This window comes from Pollicipes pollicipes, unplaced genomic scaffold (genome assembly GCF_011947565.3).
Source record: "Pollicipes pollicipes isolate AB1234 unplaced genomic scaffold, Ppol_2.1 Scaffold_3087;HRSCAF=3621_pilon_pilon_pilon, whole genome shotgun sequence".
Lineage (NCBI taxonomy): Eukaryota > Metazoa > Arthropoda > Thecostraca > Pollicipedomorpha > Pollicipedidae > Pollicipes > Pollicipes pollicipes.
In genome coordinates this window covers 20,495,060-20,517,975 of record NW_023596225.1, presented here as the reverse complement: position 1 = coordinate 20,517,975, position 22,916 = coordinate 20,495,060, and the positions used below count along the sequence as shown (strand labels likewise).

The window sequence follows — 22,916 nt, the reverse complement described above, 5'->3', positions numbered from 1 at the left end:
CAATAAGTCGCATATTCGCTTTGGCATGGAACATGGGAAAGTAACACTGCTCCTTCCGCATTATGAAGGGCCCCAGAAGAACGCTCTGAGAACCTGCTTCTAGCCCAACTCCACGTCCATTAGAAGCGCATACGGACGTGTTGGCCATGCCGCCATTGTTTGTGTGTGCTCACGTTGGGCGCTAGTGAGACCTGCGCACATCTCGTGCCTGAGACTGGGACCGTGATGGCTGGGACAACCTTGAGACCTTTGCTCACCTTGTGTCTGAGGCTGGACCGTGATGTCTGGGACACCCTGAGACCTGTGCACATCTCGTGCCTGTGACTGAACCGTGATGTCTGGGACACCCTGAGACCCGTGAACATGTCGTGCCTGAGACTGGACCGTGATGGTTGGGACACGTTGAGACCTGTGCTCACCTTGTGTCTGAGACTGGACCGCGATGTTCGGGACACCCTGAGACCTGTGAACATGTCGTGCCTGAGACTGACCGTGATGGTTGGGACACCTTGAGACCTGTGCACATCTCGTGCCTGAGACTGGACATGGTGGCTGGGATCTCCTGACGGACCATAAGTCGCTTGAGTCTTGTCACCATTTTTGCAGTCACTAGAGCTTCGGGATATTACAGAAATCCCAGTTCCGTGAATGGCCATGAGGTTTTGCCGCCACTCGTGCCCTAAACTGGCTGTGTGTTTTCAACCAGCTGGCCGCCCGGGGTACCGCTCGGCCGGTACCCCGGTCCTCGCAGCGCCGGGTAAAAAGCGCGTCGCGCCGCTCGGGTGGTACCGCGTGCAGCGGGGCCACGGAGCTCGGCCGCACCGCCGGGGTACGGAGCGCGTCGCGCCGCTCGGGTGGCACCCCGTGCGGCGGGGCCACGGAGCCCGGCCGCACCGTCGGGGTACGGTGCGCGTCGCGCCGCCGCGCCGATCTCTGTTGGTTGGTCGGCATCGCCGGGAGCGGACGGAGCGTTCAGCAGCGCACGCCTCCGATAGCTGGCCGCCGGGGAAGGCCGTCATGACGTCACCAGAAGCGCTCAGGACGGCACTGAACACCTCCGGTGAGGTTCACACATCGTCACACGCTTGCTCTGTCAACTCCAGCCATCGTGACAGGGCTGCTGCTTGTCCGTCTGTCTGCTCGACCCGCTGTCTATCGGTCTGCTTCTTACTGTCTTTCCGTCTTTCTGTCTTCTTTTGACATGTGCTGTACATGTTTATGTTTTTCTGTTTTGTATCATGAGTATTTATGATGAAAACGTGCATTTCTACCTATCATCAAGAAGATCAGCGCAGGTAAATTACCTATCTTTAAGAAGATCAGCGCCGGTGAATTATCTATCATCAAGAAGATCGGCGCCGGCGAATTCAGTGGCAATCACGTGAAAAATTCGTGCAAATTAATCCACGCAAGTAATTCAGATCAGTGTGGTTCAGATCTCAAGTGATTGTTCATTTGAGCAGCCGACCATGTTCGGTTTCCTGGTAACGCGCACTGTCACTGCATCTCACTTAAAGATTCCTGCCAATGGCATCTCAGCACGACTCCATGGATGTCACGCGCGCTGTTTAACATGTGCAAGAATAGAATATGGGTTTCTGGTGCTGCCTTCTGAACAGTGCGATAACGGCCCGAGACTTCTCATAGAAAACATCGAACATGTTCCTGGCATATAATCAAGATGCCAAGTTCTAGGCAAGAAACATGCGCCTGCCAGCACGGGTATTTCACAGAGCTTTGGTTAGCAGCTCGCCCTACATCACATACAGCGCATGTCGTGCGATTGGGCAGTGAAAGTTATGTCCTTAACGAAAACATGAGGCGAGAAGTCGCGCGTCAAGTACGAGATTTGATCAAATGTGGTCGCCCTCGCTTGCCATACAATTCCCAACAATGCGATTCTGAAACCACGAAAGTTATCAGGAACATTTGCGAGGAGCGTTATGCACATAGATAAGACAGTAGTAACAGCCTTATTCCTTTGATAAAAAACCAGGAGACTGGAGATGCGTTGATATTAGCCGAAGACGTGTCAGTTATTCGTTTCGATAAAGACATGTTGCCGAAAGATCAGCGCATCTAGATTTCCATTCTCCTGGTTTTTCTCCGACGAATAACGCTTTTTCTACAGCCTTATGTATGATTCGGAAACCGTCCACTTTTGCTATCACCCCGCGACCGAATGGTTAAAAATTACCTAAAAGTATCTCCCGAAAGTTAACAGCATTCTGCATACCTGTGTGGGGCACCCCACGCAAGACCTAATGAAGTTCGTATACGACAGTCGATTGACAGCATTTAGGTAACTATCCTTACATTGGAAACAATATTTTTGAACGAGTTTTGTTGTGCCTCATGTGAGGCATCGCTCATGGGTTTCATTAATAAGAACTTGAACTTTGGAGCTTGGTAAATTTATGCGGACGGAAAAATTACTTGCAAAACCTGACCCCTCCCCATACGAGAACGTTCATTTACATGGGACACTCCAGCTTTGGCTTCCGGTTTTGCTATCTTGGTCAGTACAGATTTTTTCACTTGGTTTGAGATTCTTAGCGCCTTTCTGCATTTTAAGGAAACGTTTCGCGCTGAATAATATTAACTCATTATATCCATTGAAAATTTTGAGAGAACGCATATACATTTAGACTTTCGAGAGGTTCTGTGTCATTGCATGAATCTTTGTGACATTTTTAAGTTGTTTGCGTCGTGTGTGTGTGTGTATGTGTGTTGTGTGTGTGTGTGTGTGTTGTGTGTGTGTGTGTGTGTGTGTGTGTGTGTGTGTGTGTGTGTGTTGTGTGTGTGTGTGTGTGTGTGTGTGTGTGTGTGTGTGTGTGTGTGTGTGTGTGTGTGTGTGTGTGTGTGTGGTGTGTGTGTGTGTGTGTGTGTGTGTGTGTGTGTGTGTGTGTGTGTGTGTGTGTGTGTGTGTGTGTGTGTGTTAAACCACCATCGCATACGTTGTACGAAAATAACTCTTTTTTTGCCTGCTCATGTAGCCGTTGGCCGTTTGTTACCCGAAATGCGGCGCGAACTAACATACGGTGTATAAGTGAAGCAGCATATGTTGAGATAAATCGCAACTTAGTGAGCAAGCTAGTTACCTAAGCTTGCAAGGGCAAGACAGTAGTGTTAACCTTATTCCTGGGAGAAAAACCAGGAGAATGGAAATGTGACTGGGTTGATATTTCGGCAACATGCTTTCATCGAAACATGGGCACAAATCTTGCTTCGACTTGCGCTCTTGTTTCGATGAAGGCATGTTGCCGAAATATCAACCCAACTATCTCTCCATTCTCTTGGTTTTTCCCCGAGGAATAAGGCTAATAGTACTGTCTTATCTATGTGAATAACGTTCGTAGCTAGTGCACTGGATAACTCACGTAAGCTTGCAAAGGAGTGAGAAAATGTCCTCTGAATCAGCGAAGAACGAGTGAATGCTTTAATGCTGCCTGTCGTCAAATTTCTTCTTCTTTTTAAATTTGACGAGATAACTTCATTTAATGACATTACCAGAAACCATGGCCTTGCATCTCGCAAGTTGGCATTGCGCTAGATCGACCTACACAAGAAGCTGTCATAAGCTAAATTAGTCTTGAATTCTTGAAAACACATAAGGGTAATGCTAATTTCCCGAAGTTTCTACGCTTCAAGTTATACAAGAAAACATCATATTCATCATACCTTACAACACATTCCAATCTGAACTCTAAGACTATGCATGGGATTGGAAGACTAAAATAATTGTATGACTTACACAGCAGTACATTGAGCTGTGTAACTACTTTCAGAATCTTCTACCGTTTTTTTTTTTTAGTCTGATCTGTTCAAGTTCCATGGCCATTGTGTCTTGAAGACTTTTACCTACGGGTATAAGAACACCCATCGTAAAAAGCTCGGTGTTTGCAAAGCGTTGCTTGCCCGTGATCCTGATGGAGCCATTCATGAACTTTCATGTGGCGGTGTTCCTGGTCGTGTTAAAACACTTTTGGCTCTCGGACTTGATGTTATCCTTCCGGTATAGAGGCTGGAGCTCCTGCATTGCCACCCTGCGTTTGAAAGCAAAACTGGTTTGTTCCGTGTCTGACCTTCCTTGATGCATTGATGCGGATTTAACGGCGTTAAACGTAGCCTTGTCTCCATTTATCAACGGTGTTTGTATGCCTTTGATTCCTCAAAAGTTTTCTCTGCCATCTGTTCTTGTCGTGAACTTGCTCCTCTCGACATTTTCCGTCTGACAAGAGCATTTCCATTTCAAAACTGAACAAATGTAGCGGTGTACTAATCTGGGTCGTTAGTCATGTGTAGAGAAGATGACAATGATATTGACAAATGTTTCCAAGTTTGCTGAAGTTTGGGATCCCAAGCTAAAAACTACGCTATGCAAAAAATAGGATTAATGGGCCTTTGTCCAAATTGAAATCGCTAGGCATGCTAACGGATGAAACGTACAAAGCATTTGCATGTCTCTGGAAGTGTACCGGGTATTCTGTACGGTTTGCTGGTGCCAGAGATCCACAAGACCCTTGACCCATCGTCCCTCTTAGAGCTGTTGTCTCCGCTTGTGTCACCCCGGCTTAAAACTTAGCTAAATGTCGGGCTTCTGCGCTTGGCCATCACACAAAAGCCAGTACACGTTAAGGTGCTCGTATATATATATATATATATATATATATATATATATATATATATATTTATATATATATATATATATATATATATATATATATATATATATATATATATATATATATATAGGCCCGCAATGCTCGTCGCATTTTTCCAGACCTGAAACCGCATCTGCCATTGTATTTCTTGCATGTTACAATAACGACAACCCGTATGGTGCCGCTATGGGTTTTTCATGCTAATTTCCAAGACAGGCGTTCCAACAGGCAACAGACTCTGCGGCTGACAATACCCGAGAAGCATGTATGCTTCAGTTCCTTCGCTGTCTTGCCTCCGACCGGCATTCGTTTTGCTGTTAGAAGCAATAATAGCAGCGTTGTCCCGCGGCCAACATATCCAATTATTAGTATCAGACTGCGGATCAGCGGGCGATACCGAGCCCTACAGATGTACGTCATCCCTGCAGAATACGTTTGTGGCGCCCGCCGATGCGTGCCTGCCACGCCGAAATGACCAATTTACGCACACGGTCCGGCCGCACTTACGTGCTGGGGCGCAAGGCAGCCTCTATTGGCATCGGCAATGACGTTCCGCGCGATGTTCGGGCTCGGCATTCTGGCGCAGCCGAGGCCAACAGAGTGGCCGGTGGTGTGACGCGCGCCCGGCAACAGACTATTCTAGACTATTTATGGTTCTTGATGTGGAGTGAGATTGCCAGATGATTTGAACCTGTGCTGTCACCATTGCTTCTTTTTGGTGGGCGCCTGGTGTGGATGGCGGATGAAGAGAAGACAAAGCAAGTTTTAGCGCTGAGCGAAGCTTTTTCATAAAGCTGAGGAGCCTACCTGCTCCTTACATTCAAGCTTTATTGTCCAAACATGTTCGCTAGTAAACAAGACAGAGGGTTTCAGCGCTTTGGCTTGGAAAGAATATGTAAAATCTGGTGCATGCTGCTTCAAATAATCGTCATTGTGTTGAGGTACAGGTCGGGTAATGTTCGTCGTTAGCAAGGGGCATTGCGCCTCCGGGGACGCTTAGCCCCGCGAAACGATCAGGCCCGCCAGACGAGAAATTATTACTTCTCAACCTTATAAAACAGCTTCGTCTCATTGTAAGCATGGTGAGAGCATGCAACTGCATCAGGTCGTTGGGAGCCGAGGAAGTCCATGCAGAGAACAGAGAGCTGCATCAGCCCGCAGAAAATTGATCCGATTATTCACCCCGAAACGTAATGTGTGCCCGTACTTCGTCCTTTTTATTTTACACTCCTTGATTTTAGCTAGTCTTGAAAGTTGATCTGATCTTACCTCAAGCTGATGAGCGTAGCCAAAGTTTCTAGGGTTTGGGCAAGCCGGCCCCCCGCCGGCTGCCGACAACTTGCTGCGTAATTTTGATTTCCGCTCCGATCTGAGCCTTTTGTATAGCGCTCAGTAAAAATATGAGTCAAGTTTAGAAAACTTTGGAATAGCTTGTTTAAAAGTTCACCGCCTCCCACAACCTGTTTCATTTGATTTGCGACCCCAAAAAGTTTGAATCTGCATCATTCTCAGGGATCCCATTTGGGCGTTTGGGGTGAGGCTGAGTTGTCCCGCTGCCCTCTTCCCCTTCCAAAGGCAATTGGGGAAACTGCTGCTCTGGTGCTCTGGTGCTCTGGCGCTCTCAACTGCTCTGGCTATTTGTAAACTTACGATGTCACACCCTCCACTTATGTGCGTCACTACCAGCAAGAGGCAATTTGTCGACTGCACCTTTTAATCGAGAAACTGAAAACATTGGGATCAAAAGTTGGTTCAGCTCAAATTCTGGTAAGCGAGTGGCGCTGTACGAGATGGACGGCATTTTTGGCACCATCTCAAACCGTGTGACTGACCCAGAAAAAGGCCCTGGAAAGCTTTAGCGCCAGCGGACTGTGACTCCCGAATTCCGAAGTGCTCTCGGCCACAGCGACTTCCTGGGTCTGCGGGGACCCAGGAGTTAGAACCGGATCTGGAGTCGGGCACGGCCGGTGACAGCATGCTGTCGAGTAGAACCGGGTCTGGAGTCGGACATGGGCGCTGACAGCATGCTGTCGAGTAGAACCGGATCTGGAGTCGGGCACGGCCGGTGACAGCATGCTGTCGAGTAGAATCGGATCTGGAGTCGGGTACGGGCGCTGACAGCATGCTGTCGAGTAGAACCGGATCTGGAGTCCGGCACGGGCGCTGACAGCATGCTGTCGAGTAGAACCGGATCTGGAGTCGGGCACGGCCGGTGACAGCATGCTGTCGAGTAGAATCGGATCTGGAGTCGGGTACGGGCGCTGACAGCATGCTGTCGAGTAGAACCGGATCTGGAGTCGGGCACGGCCGGTGACAGAATGCTGTCGAGTAGAACCGGATCTGGAGTCGGGCACGGCCGGTGACAGAATGCTGTCGAGTAGAATCGGATCTGGAGTCGGGCACGAGCGCTGACAGTATGCTGTCAAGTAGAACCGGATCTGGAGTCGGGCACGACCGGTGACAGCATGCTGTCGAGTAGAGCCGGATCTGGAATCGGGCACGGCGCTGACAGCATGCTGTCAAGTAGAACCGGATCTGGAGTCGGGCACGACCGGTGACAGCATGCTGTCGAGTAGAGCCGGATCTGGAATCGGGCACGGCCGTTGATAGCATGCTGTCGAGTAGAACCGGATCTGGAGTCGGGCACGGGCGGTGGCAGCATACTACTGAGTGCTACAGGCAGACAGAAGGCTGCTGCAGGCCACTACTAGAATACATGCCACATGCAGAAGATGGTGCAGAGTCGGAGCCGACTCCAACCTGGGTTTATTGCACGAAGTGCTCAACATGGGCGCGTGGACTATGCACGGATAATAGCAAAGGACAAATGTATTTGTGTGTGATCCCTGCTGGGAGTAAAGGGAAGGCTGAAGAGCCCCGTATGAGCACTGTTGTGCCAAAGTACTTTTCTTCTTGCAATGGAGTGCCAGTTTTAGTGTCCTGTGACCAATGACGACTCGAGTAATGTTTTGAGCCCTGCTGGAGATTGTGACTTTATCAATGTTTTGAGCTTTGTGCTCCTTATATGAACATGTGAAATCCTGAGAAGAATATTATTCAAGCAGAACGAGGCATCACATACCTTTGCAGCGTGTGAGCTGGACGACGTTAGACAACAGGGGACGGTATATGAACGAGAAAGCGTTTTATCACCGCATATTACATGCTCATTGAACATATTGCGGACGTGCATTAAGCACATAATTGGCGCACTAAAAACGCCTCATTTGACGCTTTTCATTCATGCCTATTTTTACGAGAAAGAAACTATGCTGATATGACCACAGACTGGAATTTCATAACATGGGGGCGGAGCAGAATACGCACATGAATGTTTTCAAAATGGCTTTAATTGCTCACACCTTAAGGTGTGCGGACCTTGTGCGATACGCGATAAAACGGACGCTATGACAATATCAAAGTTTAACTTTCACAGCGGAGGGGCGCTTTGCCCCAGCGCAGGAAGCCGTTTGTCCCAGCTCGACGCTTTCCCGAACAGGGGCGAGGGCCCCTTTTTACATCCTTGCATATGTTAGCGACTTCATACCCTAAAAACATCAGAAGTGCGTGTATAGATTATTATTCAACATGATCAAAAACATTGAGCTAGCTACTGATACTTCAGTTGGTTCAATTACGCGCCTCAGCTCAAAGGTATAATGCTATAAATTACATTGGGGGCGTTTTACCCAACCCTCCACTGTGTGGCAACAAGGCCAAGCTTGATCAACAGCTGGATTGTATTTCCTGCACCGCGCAAAAGATGACTACAAAAGAACCTAAACAGCCGGCGCATTTTTGCCGATCCGATCGTCTATTTCTGCGCCGGGTGAAGTAGCCAAGCGTTTGTACCAAACGTCATGTGAAAACATCCCTTTTTCTTGCCGACTTTACTAAGTCGAGTGGGCATAACAAGCCATTTTAAACTACAAGTTTTAACAAGTCAGACGTTTTGCCATCCCTGAATACGTGGGCTAAGGTATCTGGGATGCAATTAGTATGATCAAGAAACAGCCGATTTTCAAACGACTGACCTCAAAGATGCAAGCGGATGGATAAACAGCCAGAGCACCCAGGTGGATAACTAAGCAAAAGGTCTTATACTCGGACGAGTGACTTAAGCCTATAAGCAGCGAGTCACGTGTAGGTACGGTTGGAGGGTATGGATGCACGGCCAGCGGGCGGATGTGAGTGTGGATTTTTCCGTGCAGGGCTCCAATCTCCATCCGCGGAGACAGACGACAGTTTGGACGCCAGGACGTCAAGTCTAGGCAGACCGTCACCCACTTGTCTGCGCTCTGCCAGTCTGTGGACCGAACGTTTTGCAGGGAACGTTACTTTACATTGTACGATGCACGTGATCATCGATTGGTTGTCTCATGACAGCCCGTCTCAGCCGCTCGCGTTTCAGCCAGCTAAGTCGGTTACCTCAGTGACATGCGGCGATATGTGAGGATGGAACCTGATAGCTCATCGACGTAAACTTCAATGGACTGCGAGTAACGATACTTACGCCCGACTTATCTGCGGAAAGGCGTTGGAAGCAAAGTGTTGCCTTGCATTCCGGATGTTCATGGCATCACGAGCTTCCATTTCGAAATAAATGTACAGGTTGAAATGATAGATTTGACCTCGTAGGATCGATGTTAATAGCCTGACTCCACGAAAGTATACAAATTCGTGACCCTGAAAAACGGCCATGGAGTTGGCATGGCGTGGCATGTTGGCATTTTCTTTGGCATGTTGTACCGATTGGGTGACCACCTTTGAAATAGAATGCTGAACTGCATGGCCGGCTACTAGCATTGTATCTGTCGAACTTGTACATTCAAAAGTATGTCATGCCGCGTCTATCCCGAACAACGTAAAGCGAAAGACGATTTGACACGCGCCCGGGTGGCCGCCTGGGTACACTTCGCCCGGGTGGGGGGAGGGGGGGGGTATCAATTTGACCGGTTTGGTACGGCTTGGTGTCTAAAGTGCCCCCAGAACCTAGATGACCGTTTCTAAGCAAAAGATCACATGCTCATTTAAGGTCAGTGACCTTGTTTGGCCTTTTTAAGGTCATGATGACCAAAATCATACAAGGTTGCTCTGAGTTTTGCATTTGAATAAGCGACTAAGATTACGCTAAACAGTATGTTCCTGAAAACAAAATGTTGACTTGGGCCAATTCAGCTCAATGACCTATTCCTACCTCTAAGTAGCCCATGGAAGATGCATAATGCGGTTCCTGCCATCAATAAATTGGAAGTGAGAGCCAAAAACTATGCCATCCAGCAAGCCCTACGGTAGTAAAACAGGTTGGTTTTGACCTTGGACCTTCATATCTGACCTCAGGTCAATGTAATTTGCTTATTCAACGGTTGTGTTGCTTAAGAAAGCATCTCAGAGATGTATGTCTTCGTCTTGCACTCCGTTGTTGGATCAAATTGAAGGGGTTCCTAGAAATGCCTTCGCTGAAACCATGAACATGCCTTGCCGTCGCTAAAGAAATATCTTGCCTTCGCTAAAACTATGGCCTGAATTTGGTCTGCCAGAGGTCAACCACCTTACAAGATACATCTAAATGTTTGATGCCAAGCGATCCGCTATTCAATTGTCCACATCCATGCAAAATTCGGCGCTGCTACACCACGCCGTTCGGAAACCATTCCGGAAAAACCTTTGGGGAGGTCAATTTGACTCCCAGTCGAGCGCGCGTTAACATTGCCCGTAAAGCTGAAATGTTCGATGGCTTTTGTACGGGCATCCGGAGAGCAGATTATTACCTTTAAAAGTTACTCACTCCACGTGCAAAGAAGTCGTAGCGACAAACTCGCTATTTAGCCCGAATTCCCATAAATTATGGCCGACCTGACAAGGTAAAGTACAGCTGAAAAGTTCGGCTCTGTATCGCTAGCATCAACAGGTCACCGCAGCGGTGGAGGCAGACCTTTTGACGACTAGGAACATCTCGAGGAGACAGTGCTTGGGTAACGAGGCATTGGCAAAACACGCCTTATTCCCCTTTGGCAAAGGGTGCCCTTGTCCCAATTGCTTTGAGTCCATTTGGCCTGCAGAAACGCAGTGCTCTTTAAACTTTCCGATCGCGGAAAGGACACGAGCCAATTATTTTCAGTTTTGGTAAGCTCCTCAAGGCGCATGCCACACGCAAACGGTAACAGACTCCTGCCTCAAACACTACACTGGACACTACATGACGTGTCAGTTTTCGATCGACATGAAGCGCATGTTCCCGCAGCTTCCCGTCGATCTCATGATCCTGAGAATACTCGAATTCACTGGAATAGACCAAGAAGCTCTTTACGTGTGGCGTTCCATCTTGTTTACGGCGCTTGACCTGACTGACATGACAGGTGTAGTGGCCGCAGTGCGGCACGTGACTTGACCGGTTGCTCGGGCTGTGCTCTGAGGAGCGCCCGGTCGTCGTCAAGCCGAGGTGAGAGCACCGCGCGCCAGCCGCACCCCTGCACGTCAGGACGGGACCGTCTGCCGGAGGGGCCGCCTGGCACGTGACCAGCGGCGCCGGCCACCCGTCCCGATGAATAACCGACGGACGTCTCATCAATGCTGATGGTGCGATAGCTGCCAACTGCGCTGGCCGCCGGACCGGCTGGTCAGCCGGCGGCTCAGCCTCCCGCCGGACAACGGCGCGCGCTCAGGTCACCCGCGCCGACGCTCTCGCGGGGGGGGGGGGGCCTCAGCCTCACGCCGGACACGGGCGCGCTCAGGTCACCCGCGCCGACGCCTCTCGCGGGGGGGGGGGCCTCAGCCTCACGCCGGACACGGGCGCGCGCTCAGGTCACCCGCGCCGACCGCCTCTCGCGGGGGGGGGCCTCAGTCTCACGCCGGACACGGCGCGCTCAGGTCACCCGCGCCGACGCCTCTCGCGGGGGGGGGCCTCAGCCTCACGCCGGACACGGGGCGCGCTCAGTCAACCCGCGCCGACGCCTCTCGCGGGGGGGGCCTCAGCCTCACGCCGGACACGGCGCGCGCTCAGGTCACCCGCGCCGACGCCTCTCGCGGGGGGGGGGGCCTCAGCCTCCCGCCGGAACACGGGCGCGCTTAGGTCACCCGTGCCGACGCCTCGTGCGGGGGGCGGGACGGCTCAGCCTCACGCCGGACACGGCGCGCGCTCAGGTCACCCGTTCCGACGACCGACGACCGTCCGAGTGCCCGTTTGGGCGCGACGACCGAGTGTTGGTTAGTGAAACTCACGGGAATCAACACGTGCCCGGTTTGGCGGATTGAATGCGACACGCTCGGGTGGAGGTCAATTTGACAAGTTCCTGAGATCTCAAGACGCTTACAGAGTTAGACACCAAATTTAGAGCGTAGACAGTCATGTATCTGGACTCAGTTGTGTCAAGATATACCTGGGAAAGACCCAGTCAATAGATTTGGAAATTATGATGACCTAGCCAATGACCTAGAAAGTGACAAAGGTCATGATGACCCTTGTGCTAAATAACGTCAAAAAAGGTCGAGCTCCGCAGCAATGCCCGAAGTGTCCTTAAAGCTTCTCATGCAACCACATTTAACCTAGGTGCATCTTCTAAGCAAAACGGCATATACATTCACAGACGAAGCATCTCAGAGCTTCCATGCAACCATCTTAATCCTAAATACCTCTTTCAAGCAAAAAACCACCGCCGTGTGTTTCAAGTCAGTGCCATGTTTTGACCTTGCAAGGTCACGATGACCAAAAATGTACGACATTGTTTTGATTTTGAACGTAAATAGGCATCAAGGGTTACGCTAGCCGGCATGTTCCTGAACGCAAAAGACTGATGGGATTATTTTAGGCTAGTGACCTCCTCTGACCTTCATGAAGCCCGATGACACATCACAGCTGACGTCACTGTGATCACAGAATTCGAAATGAGTGCCAAAAAACCACCTCGTTAGCAAGTTTTTCAGTATAGGTGCATTTGGTTTTGACCTCGATCTGTCCTTCATACCTTGCCCAAGATGAATTGAATTGGACATTTTCTTAAATTCAATGCCGTGATTGTCTGAGGACTGTCACAAATATGTATGATTGTTTAACACCTCGTTGCCGCATCATATTGAACGATTTCCTGTAAATTGTCTGCGCTGACAGCCATGAATTTCATCTGCATTAGGTCAGCGAAATTAAAAGGCACATTTAATATATTGTTCTAAATGATTGTCCATTCCATTGCCTATAGCTATACAAGATTTGGTGCGGCTACGCCATTTCGAAAGTTCTTCTGGAAATATCTTCGGGGGTCAAATGACCCCCTACCCGAGCCCGCGTTAACCTTGAAAAGATGGGGGGTGATGCGTGAAATTGAAAACACGGCACTTCACTGAGCTGGGTCTTCTATTGGTTTATATGTGCGGTGCTGGCAACAGTCGTGGCAGCAGCCGTCAAAAAGCGGCGAAACACTCATAACACTGCTTGGAAACTTGGAACTTAAAGACATCCGTAACGCCATTGTCAAGCACAATCCAACTATTTACATCTCTGTAAACCGTACATTTAATCATAAAACCTGTCCATATCGGCACGATGATAGTCTTCACGATTTAAGCTTCTTCCAGACCTCATGTTTGTTTGGCTTTGCCAGAGCTGTTGACTGCCCGTTTAAGTGTTGACGCTTCGCTATTTTTACGTTCCGTCGATTTAATGCCGCTAACTATGGCCGAGGTTAGATGCCCGGGATTCGCGCTTGGCTGGCAGCATACCAATGTATTCTCGCGAACCCAGGCGGTTAAAAATATAACTTGGTTTATTTTGAGCACGTCAGAATGACGTTCATAGCTATTGGAGGCTTTCAGCATGCAATGAATCTCGGAATGTTTCTGTTCGTTGACATTTGTCCTACGCCGTGAAGTGGAATTCGTGGCTATTTTTTCGCCTGTCAAGTGCACGGTTTATTTGGACGTGCGGCTTTGGAACAGCCATGCATTTGTTTCCCTGTTGTTTCTATGTTTCCACTTGTCGAAAATACGTTAGGCTGCTAATTATTTGCGTACCCCGTCCGTTTGTCACAGCTGGCAGCAGGGTATGTCAGTGCCTCAGGCTAAACACCGGCACTGGCCAATGTACATCATTACTACCTGCATGGCGTATCATCGATCAGCCGTCTGTTTGGCTTCTGCGCTCCCAGACAGCCGGGGCCCGACAAGCTCCAGGTCTGTCTGCAGATTCACTGCATCGTCCGCCGTCATCATCATTAGCCCCTCCCAGGCGTCGTTCTGCTGCTCCCCGTCGGTCTTGCTCGTCCGGACCGTTCCAATGCCCACCACTTATCAGGCGTTTCGCTCCAGATCCGGTCTCTTCTTCTTGCTTCTCTCTGGCTCTGCTCGTTTGAAGAGTTTCGCCTTCCACCACTAGTGCTGGCGTATCAGGGGAAGGGGGAGGAGGAGGAGACAGCAAGGGCAGACTACCCCTCCCCATCTTTTGAGGTGGGGGCAAAAAATATTATTGCGCCCCCGCCGAGACTTTCAGGTAGCCCAAAGGTAACCCTCGGATATGTGGAGGTAGTTCACTTATTGTGTTCCAAGGTAGAGACCCCATCTGACGAAATTTGGAAAGAGTTTATTTCAGGCTGAGGAAAATCGCCCTGAGTGTGGTAAATGAACAATTTAAACAAACCATATTTCTACGTGCGCAAGATAAAAGGGCCTTTCCGCCTGCAAGCCAAGCCTACACCCAACCGTACCATCGCATCCATAATCTGTAAGATTAGCTGGATTGCTTGGAACTCCGTAATAAACCGTGCATTAAAATGTACAAGTTGCTACATTCTGTTACTTGTGTAACCCCTTTGTGTTTCACTGTTTCTACCAAGAGGCATGTCATCGTGGAAACCAGTCGTGGGTTGTGGGGAAGAGGTGAGGGCCAGATTTTTGCACAGGCTTCTGCTGTCTTCTAGAAGCTTCTCATTATTTTCGGGTGATTGGACAGTGTTCAAAAGGCTGAGACAAACTTTGGAGGGCCAAAGAGCCAGGAGAGTACTGAAAGCTCCACTTCCGCTTCCACCCCGTGCAGTGAAAAGTCCGTGAAGACACATGCGGGAAGTACGTAAGAGTCACTGAAACGAAGCTACGTCTCAGGACAAATTTTGTGTCTCATTTTGGACAGACCGGCTGGACCGCCGTAGAAACACTGACCCGCTTGGAACGCTTGTTTATCCTACCGTAGATGACAGAATTTGAAATGTCAACTGTCTTGGGATGGCTGTATGTCATAATCACTGACCCAAATCGACAGTAATAGCAGTATAGAAAACGAATGCACGAAGGCGCGAAAGGAATAGCACGTACAGTTTTGAAAGATGCGAAGAAGGCGCGCATCATGCAGGTGATCCAACCACTACAGAGCTATACGAGATGAGGAATTTGACGTTCCATTTTGTGCAACAGTGAGTGCCAAACCATCGCACATGCAGGCATTATGTTATTAGGTCAATAGACCAGGGCTAGACCAGGCCAATGGCCACTTTCTCCTAGATATCGGACTATGTCAGCTTTATATGCCGATATCTACAAAGTCATCCCACTGAACAGAATGGCACACAGACATACTCCTTGTTTAATTGTGAACATGTTGATACGTAGCTGTGTCGGGTGTGGACATATTTGTATGGCGTATGGCTCACGGGTAAGTTAAAGATTTCGTCAAAGGGAAGGAGCCACGCTTTACTGCGGGGCCTCCCGCAGCTTGATGCCCCCCTCCTACCCCCACCTCACTGGGTGGTGTACCCAACACTACCCATCGCTGCCCGCCTACTGCCCAATGAAGGACCCCTGCGTTTCGCCACCACTCATCGCCGCCGTCCGCCGCAGGCACCGGATGTGGGTACTGCCCGCCGCTGCCCGCCTGGAGCCCGCCGCTGGAGGCCAGGCCGCCGATCAAAGGACAGCAGTACTACGCGGCCAGCGGACAGTACGGCTACGGCTTCCCGGGCTATTCCACCTCCAGTCTGGAGAACCTGACCAAGCTGGGCCACCTGGTCGGCCTCTGCGGCGTGGCCACCGTCGGGTCCATGGGCAACATCTACACCATCTCGTCCTGTATCGTCGGCGATAGACTCAGGAAAAAAGGTACTGCCCAAGGCATTGCGCTGCGCAGTGTGGTCGTGTGGCCCAAACAACGCAGAGACGCGCGTCCGAAACAGTGAAGTCTGTGCCTAAGCCTTGCATTTACACTGTCCAAAGCCCGCCTATCTTAAAGGTAAGCATTTTGATCAGGCCCGTAGCCAGACGGAGATTTCAGAGGGTGCACAAGTGAGCAACAAAAAGGCACACGTTTTGTGTAAATACTGCCCATTTTTCCGCGCTGGAATGATGATATGTACAGCTTAACTAGCACCGCTATAAATATTTGTTGGGACCCCAAGAAGCTGGGCCGGTTGAGGCTTTCCTCTCAGATATATAGTTTTAGATATAAAGTTTTAACAAAAAGGAGTAAAAACATCAGTACCAATGTCTTGTTTTACGAATGCTGCCTGGCACATTCTAGACGCAGTTGTTTTAGGGAAACAATATGCCAAAACAATGAACAGGCCAAGTGATCACGGGAAAAAGTATGTAAGTTCGTTTTTGGGGCCACGTTGTTGGTAGAGTGAAAGGAACAACCTTAAGTTACTTCAGACACATTCGCTTCTGGCTAACGCATGCAGGTCATTTCAGCCAATGGCTTCGTGTTATTAAAACGTCAAGCTGAATCCGAAGCCAGCAGTTTCAAACTTTGTGCGGACGAAGCGCCCTTCAAGGTCAGAATCAGACTCAAATGACGGGAACCCCACATCGCCCAAAAGATTTGGACGGTTCGAATTTAAAAGCATCAGAATGCTTGCTAATGCATGAACTGGCATCCGTCATGAAATTCAGTCTGTCAAGGTCATCTTTCAAGGACAAAATTCAGGCTCGACGGAAAGAGAACTCCTTACCCTCCAAATGAAAACGGCCGATTTCGGATTTTTAAGCATCTAAATATACCATAGGTCGTGAACCAGCGTCCGTCAAGAAAGTCCATCTCCGCAAGGTCACACGTCGGGGTCAAACTCACGCTCAAATGCCGGTAAGCTCCAAATTGCCCAAAAGCTTTTGTCCAAATTGCAGACTCTTAAGCATCAGAATGTTCTGAACTAGCCGGTGTCGACAATTTGTGACCTCTTCGACTGGAAAGGAGCGAAACGCATCATCCAATGGCATGCAATGTAATTGTGCAAGCCGTTACTATTGCTATTTAAGTGCTCTCTTCTGATTGGTCTATGTGAAGCCCTATTTGTTCTGGACCACCGCCCACTTAATATTTCGTGATGGTGTTTAAGATTGTTTAGTTAATTTTATGACGTTGATAGGGCCGTTTAATGCTGGTCTGAGACGACGAAGAAATTTTAAGATTTTTTCCTCATTTTGCTTTAACAGCTGGGGACTTGTCAATGCTTTGATGTTTCCCCCCTTTAAGTCTTCCTTGAAATGCTGGTGATGCCATTTCGCGTGGATAGTGTGTCAGGTTTCATCTCGTCTCCATTTTGGCCGGTTTCCTGGGATTTCGCCTTTCCGCACTATCGACGGCGACGCCGTCCTCGCCGTACCAGAAAGGCATCTCACACTGGAAAATACAAACCTGTCACTGCGCATGTGTCGGGAAGTGTGACTCACGCCGGGACGCCGAAAAAAATCCGCAGTACGCCGGTCATTTTTGGGTGATATGAAGTTCTCCGTTTTTAAATCTTGAATTTGACCTCGAAAGCCACATGGCATTGAGAAATAAACGCAAGATAGGTAGATCTCCTGCCTAATTGACCACCTCACGAGTTTTCAGCAAAACCGGAACTGGTCGCTGAAAAAGGCTGCCAAAAGTCATCCTTGCGCTGTCTTGCCTTGCGCATCCTTTTTATAATGCACGCTGATGGCGGCGGTCTTTCCCTGATCATTTCAAACCAAGATCGATTAGTACTCGCGGAAAGACCAGTAGATTTATCTAAAAAATATCCTAACCAGCAATAAATTTGATGTGGCTAGATAAACGATTGACCTGACAAGGCTAGGTCAAATGTCAAGTGTTCCTGGAAATATAACCATTTTACCCTGACATGCCCTTATTTTGGAAAGCACTCTATGCAGCAACATAAACTTTAACTGACGTGTTTCGTGTTTTATCATGAACACAGTGACATATGGTATGGTGTCTTTCGGGGGTATGGTGTAGACTTTATTAACCGAAGTGTTCCGCATTCGTATGGGGTTTCGAGCAGAAATAGCTATTTTGAAGACCATTCAGTGGAGTTAACGGTCCTGCCATTTCAAAGTCTTAAAGCCATCTGGTTTCTGAGCTAGACGCTCGCTAGACGCTTGCGAACGCTCTGAGCCAGACTCCGCATACGCGAGCTAGACGCTCGCGTATGCGGCCTATTTCGTGCAGACTACTCCAAATGTCACCCATGAGTGCATGACACACAGCGACGCCACGCGAATACTGCCATCCAATCTCCCTTGCGGTGCCTAAGGTCAAGATAAATGTAATCGTCCAGTGTTTTGTGCTTGGCGTAGATCACCACGATTTCTGGCATCAACGGAATGCAGTTGGCTATAAAGCAATGTCATGCATGTAGTAGTATTATGTAGTGTAAGTTTCGGGCCCGAATTACATTTTGTGCTACATGGTACAGGAGGTTGGGCAGTGGTGCTAGTTATGACAAGCATGATAAGGAAAATCGAATGGCTTAAGAATAACGCCAAAGCCGAGCATGCGAATGCAGATATACCATATACAACAGCGGATTGATATGCAAGAATGCCATAAGAAAAGAACATCACACTCTCACGTAGCGATATTTGGGCTCTGCCAACACAACGCCTGGCGAGATCAAAAGTACTACGAGTGAGTCAGTTCGTTGGTTACAAGAGGAATTTCGTACCACCAGTTTGGCAGCCACTCTGACATCTTACAAAAAGTCCCTGACGAAATCAAACGATGGCGTATTGAGGAACACTTTTACTTAGTAATCATTTTTTGTACATATCACTGCTTTCCTCTTAAAAGCATATCAATAGTAATAAATGATCTTATTTAGTTTTTACCTGATGTTTGTTCCAATAGCTCCAAATATGGAACATTTTTTAAAGAAATGTTTCACATCTGGAGATATTGAAGCAGGCATCAGATGTGGTCAAATAAGCTCACTCATAACTATTCCTATACATTAAAGTCGAAAAGACTGCTCCAGGCAGCACCTCTATTCAATAGACATGCTGCTCAAAATGTTATTGCCTTATTGCGTCATGGAGCATTTGTATGACGTTGAGGTGATGCCAAACTAGCTGTGCAGAATTGCCACCCAGAACTCACTTGTAGTACTTCAAAGTCGTTGGTAGATGGCAGTGGTAACACTGAACGTGTTCGCTGAGCCAAATATTCCAATGTTCTTGTGCTTTGGTCCTTTCTCGTGGTGTTCTTGCATAGTGATCAGTGAGTTTAAAATGTTTACTGCTGTCCAAATACTTGAATATAGCGCTATTCTTAAATCATTCGATAACAAGTCTTTCTTCTGTAATACTTGTAAGACTTAATATGGCTTAATAAGACTTAATAATAATAATAAGAAGAATAACGTTAATATGGCACCGTGCATGCCTTAAAGGCCTTGAAACAGATGGCATGAAATAGTCTGCACATCTTTCTGGGCGCATAGCTTAGAAACTAGCGGCCTTAGGTCTTAGAAGAGCAGGACTGTGAACTGCACTCAAAGATTTGCATGATGGCGTTTTCGGTCAAAAGCCATACAAGCATGTGAGACAATTGATGTTAAAGTGCCGGCGTTGCCACGCGCGATTGGCGGATTTGTCGGTTGCTACCCTTTGCACGCGCCTACCGTGAATTGCCCTGCAGCCTAATAGAACTGCCGCTTTTCAGAAACCAGGACAGCTGGGATCACGTTTTTGGTATCAAAGCGTGTAAGATGAGTGCTCCAAAGGCTACCGCAAATTTGGACGCGATGCACGACATCACAGAGGAATACCATCAGAAAACTTTGAATGGAGAGGGGTCGCATCGCGCCCTATCTCCATATCAGATCATGGATTGAACTGTTACGCGTCATTTCCCTGTTTGGGTAATGTCCATTGTTTTTTTCCGGTAGGCAACATTTTCATTGTGAACCTGTCGTTGGCGATGCTGCTGGTGACTCTGCTGGTTCTTCCCTCCATTGCCATCCACATGCTGGCTGGCGCGGACGTCTCAGAACAGGTAATCTTCAAGCCTAGCCGAACCCCGACTGCCTAGCAAATGAGGAGTGCTGTGTGTAGTGTAGTGTAGTGTAGTGTACTGTAGTATTCTGGGTGTTCGTTACGCCATGTATTCCACTCCTCCTCGTATGTCCTCGTCAGAGGCTGTGTGGGAAGTTCTCATGAGTCCGTCGGGACGCAGTGCTATGCGACACGAACATCTACGTCGAACGTCGGCTGATGGGCCTCCCTGCCGCCAGGCGCGCCGGCTGCACGAGCTTGTGACGCAGCTGTGCGGTTGCGTCAGCCTCTTCACGCTCTGGGCCGTGGCGCTGGAGAATTACATCCGCGTGTGCCATCGGCGAGCGTACCGTCGCCTGCTGAGCCAGACCACCGTGACGGTCGGCCTGGTGCTGGCCTGGGCGCTGGGGGGCGGCGCGCTCGCCATGCTGATGCTGGCCGAGTCGGGCGTGGCGCACAGCCGCACGCACGCCGCCCTGCTGGCCGGCGTGATCGGCGCCGCCTCGCTCGGCACCGGTGGCGTCTACCTGCTGGCGTGGCGACGCGTGCGCCACCTGCGCCGCTGCACGTGCCACCCGCACGGCCGCGGCCGCCCACTGCCCTGGGACGTGCAGCTGGTGCGCGCCAACGCCGCCGTCTGGCTGAGCTTCTGCGCCGCCTGGCTGCCGGTGGCCGGCGCCAGACTGCTGGCCGCCGGGCTGGCGCCGGGCGGGCGTCAGGAGTCCCCGCCAGCCCAGAGGCTCGCGTGGCTGCCGCTGGCGCACGCCGCCGCTTTCAACGTGCTGTACGTGCTGCTGAACGAGGACTTTCGCGAGTCGTATGTCAACCTGGCGCAGTACTGCTGCTGCAAGATGTCGGTGCACTTCGGCAAGCGGCCGCGCTCGGACCTGCCGCGACCGCTGCTCGTCGAGACGCGCAAGAGCTCGATGCGTGTCCACCTGATGGCCGGCTACGACATGCGGCCGGCCGGCGCCGAGTCGGCCTGCGGGCAGGGCGCCGTGCGCCACTCCCTGGTCACCCGCAGCGGCAGCGTGTCCGGCGCCAGGACCATCATGCTGTGATCCCGCTGGCGCGGCGTCAGCGGGCTTCTGGCGGGGATCGGGGCCGTCTGACTGTCTAGGCTGCTGATCTCATCTGATCTGGCTGCTGATAGGCTGCTGATCTCGCATGGCTGACCGGGTGATTGGAAGGCTACGCAGCTGAGCTTGCTTGTCAATCAGTCACAGTGGCTACCAGGAAGGCACCAGGCTATGAATCAACCAGGCTTTGGTCATCTTACATCTTACAAGACGCTGAAAGCTGATGATGCCTGAAGTCTTCGAACGCACATCAGGCTTAAGGGGCGTGTTCACAAGACCGTGAGACGGTGAACCAATGTCAGGAGCTCGGGTGAAGATCACGAAGTCGCGGTCGCACACCCTTCTGCCTAAACATCATCAAGCTCGCGCGCAGAACTACTGCATTTCAAGGTCAACGATATAAGATTGCCAATGCTGCAGTTCAAGAACTGCACACGCTGGAAATTCTGATGAAACAATGTGCAAATACGAAACGAATAGTTCGTGAAAACGTGTCTTGTGTGAAATGTACTTGCCCTGTGTATTGTATGTATATTGTATCATCTACCATTAGACGGTACTGAAATGTCAACAGACAGGATCAATGGTCGCCGTCTCGTCGTTGTCTGGAGATCTTAGCATGTTGTTGAGTATGTTTTGTCGGAGGGTATGGCTACGCATGCAGCCACGTCGTAGATATTGGGCGATAAAAATCAGGATATTTTGGATAGCGTATCAAACATTATCGTGAGGGAAGGTGTGAATATCAGGAAAAAGGCACAAAAGAACGTACGGACCAACCACGGACCACAGATAATATGCTGGCTATGGTGTTGTAGCCGCACTAACTCCCAATAAATGTTCATACGTTGGCTAGGTATGAACAAGCGGGCAAAGCTAAAACCCCAACGCAATCACGGATGGATGTATCGGTAAACGTTATTTCTACGCCGCTTGCGGCACTGCACTGCAATGCACTGTAATGCACTGTACATTTCTGGCGCGAGTGGTATTTAGATTTAAGTGTGCAAGAGCCACGACGAAAGCTTCAAGTATTTATAACGATGTCTGCACATTTGTGACATAAACTCAGACGTTTGCTTGGTGCGTTTAGTGAACGTGTGTCATTATTCACCCGTAAACCGACAAAAACTAAGTCCGTCTTACCCCGCCCCGCTTACCTCGGCCTCCTTGCACGGCTCTCCGTGCGGTGTCTGTCGACAGAGGCGTGGCCCTTTCACACTGTACGTATAACAAGGGTCCCCGCTGTCGCCAGTAGCGCTGCTTCAGAGCGGGCCCGACGCGACCCGCAGGAAGACTGATGTCCTTGACGCTAGCGACGCATTCGTCTTGAAGGGCAAAAGCAACGAGGTTTATTTCTACCCCGCCAATCCTCGCATCGCACAGCATCGCACAGCTGTTTCTACCGCAGGATATGAGCCTGTCGGCGCAGATCGCTTGGCTGCTGTGAGCAAGCACGATGTTAAGACGAGACAATTATTTTGGAGCGTGCTGACTGTTGTGTCTGAAGTTTAAGAAATGTGTTGTGTAGGTGGGCGCGACTATGTCATGTTACGTGTGTATGTTATATTCTACTATTGTTAACGAATATGTGTTGGTAAGATTTGGCAAGCTTCCTGTCACGTCTTTTGTCCAATAGAGATGTTCTGGTGGACATGAGCACGTAGTTTTACCCCATGTCAAAGTCACGGTCTGCTGCGCAGGCGAGGTCAGATGTCATGTCGGGTCTTCTGCGGTCTGCTGCCGGCCAACGTGTGACATTTGACACCGGGCTTGCTTCAACATCATTGAGCAATGGCTATAACTCAGCTTAAGCTTTTTTTTATTATTATTTATTTCTTTAGTTCTTTTCAATTATTTTCATCTTGAAATTACGACCAAGTAGGACATCCATAAATTGAGCACATTGCATACGGCTCTCGTCATTGATTGTGCAGAAAAC

General features: G+C 49.6%; 1 protein-coding gene across 1 annotated transcript; it reads left to right on the top strand.

The window, feature by feature from the left end:
• Positions 1-980: 980 nt before the first annotated feature.
• On the top strand, positions 981-20,956 carry LOC119089861 (melatonin-related receptor). The gene is made up of 5 exons (XM_037212669.1): positions 981-1,060; positions 15,486-15,743; positions 19,790-19,896; positions 20,135-20,296; positions 20,648-20,956. Exons 1-5 carry the CDS (start codon positions 1,018-1,020, stop codon positions 20,954-20,956), a joined length of 879 nt encoding a protein of 292 aa, XP_037068564.1. The 5' UTR covers positions 981-1,017.
• Positions 20,957-22,916: the final 1,960 nt, after the last annotated feature.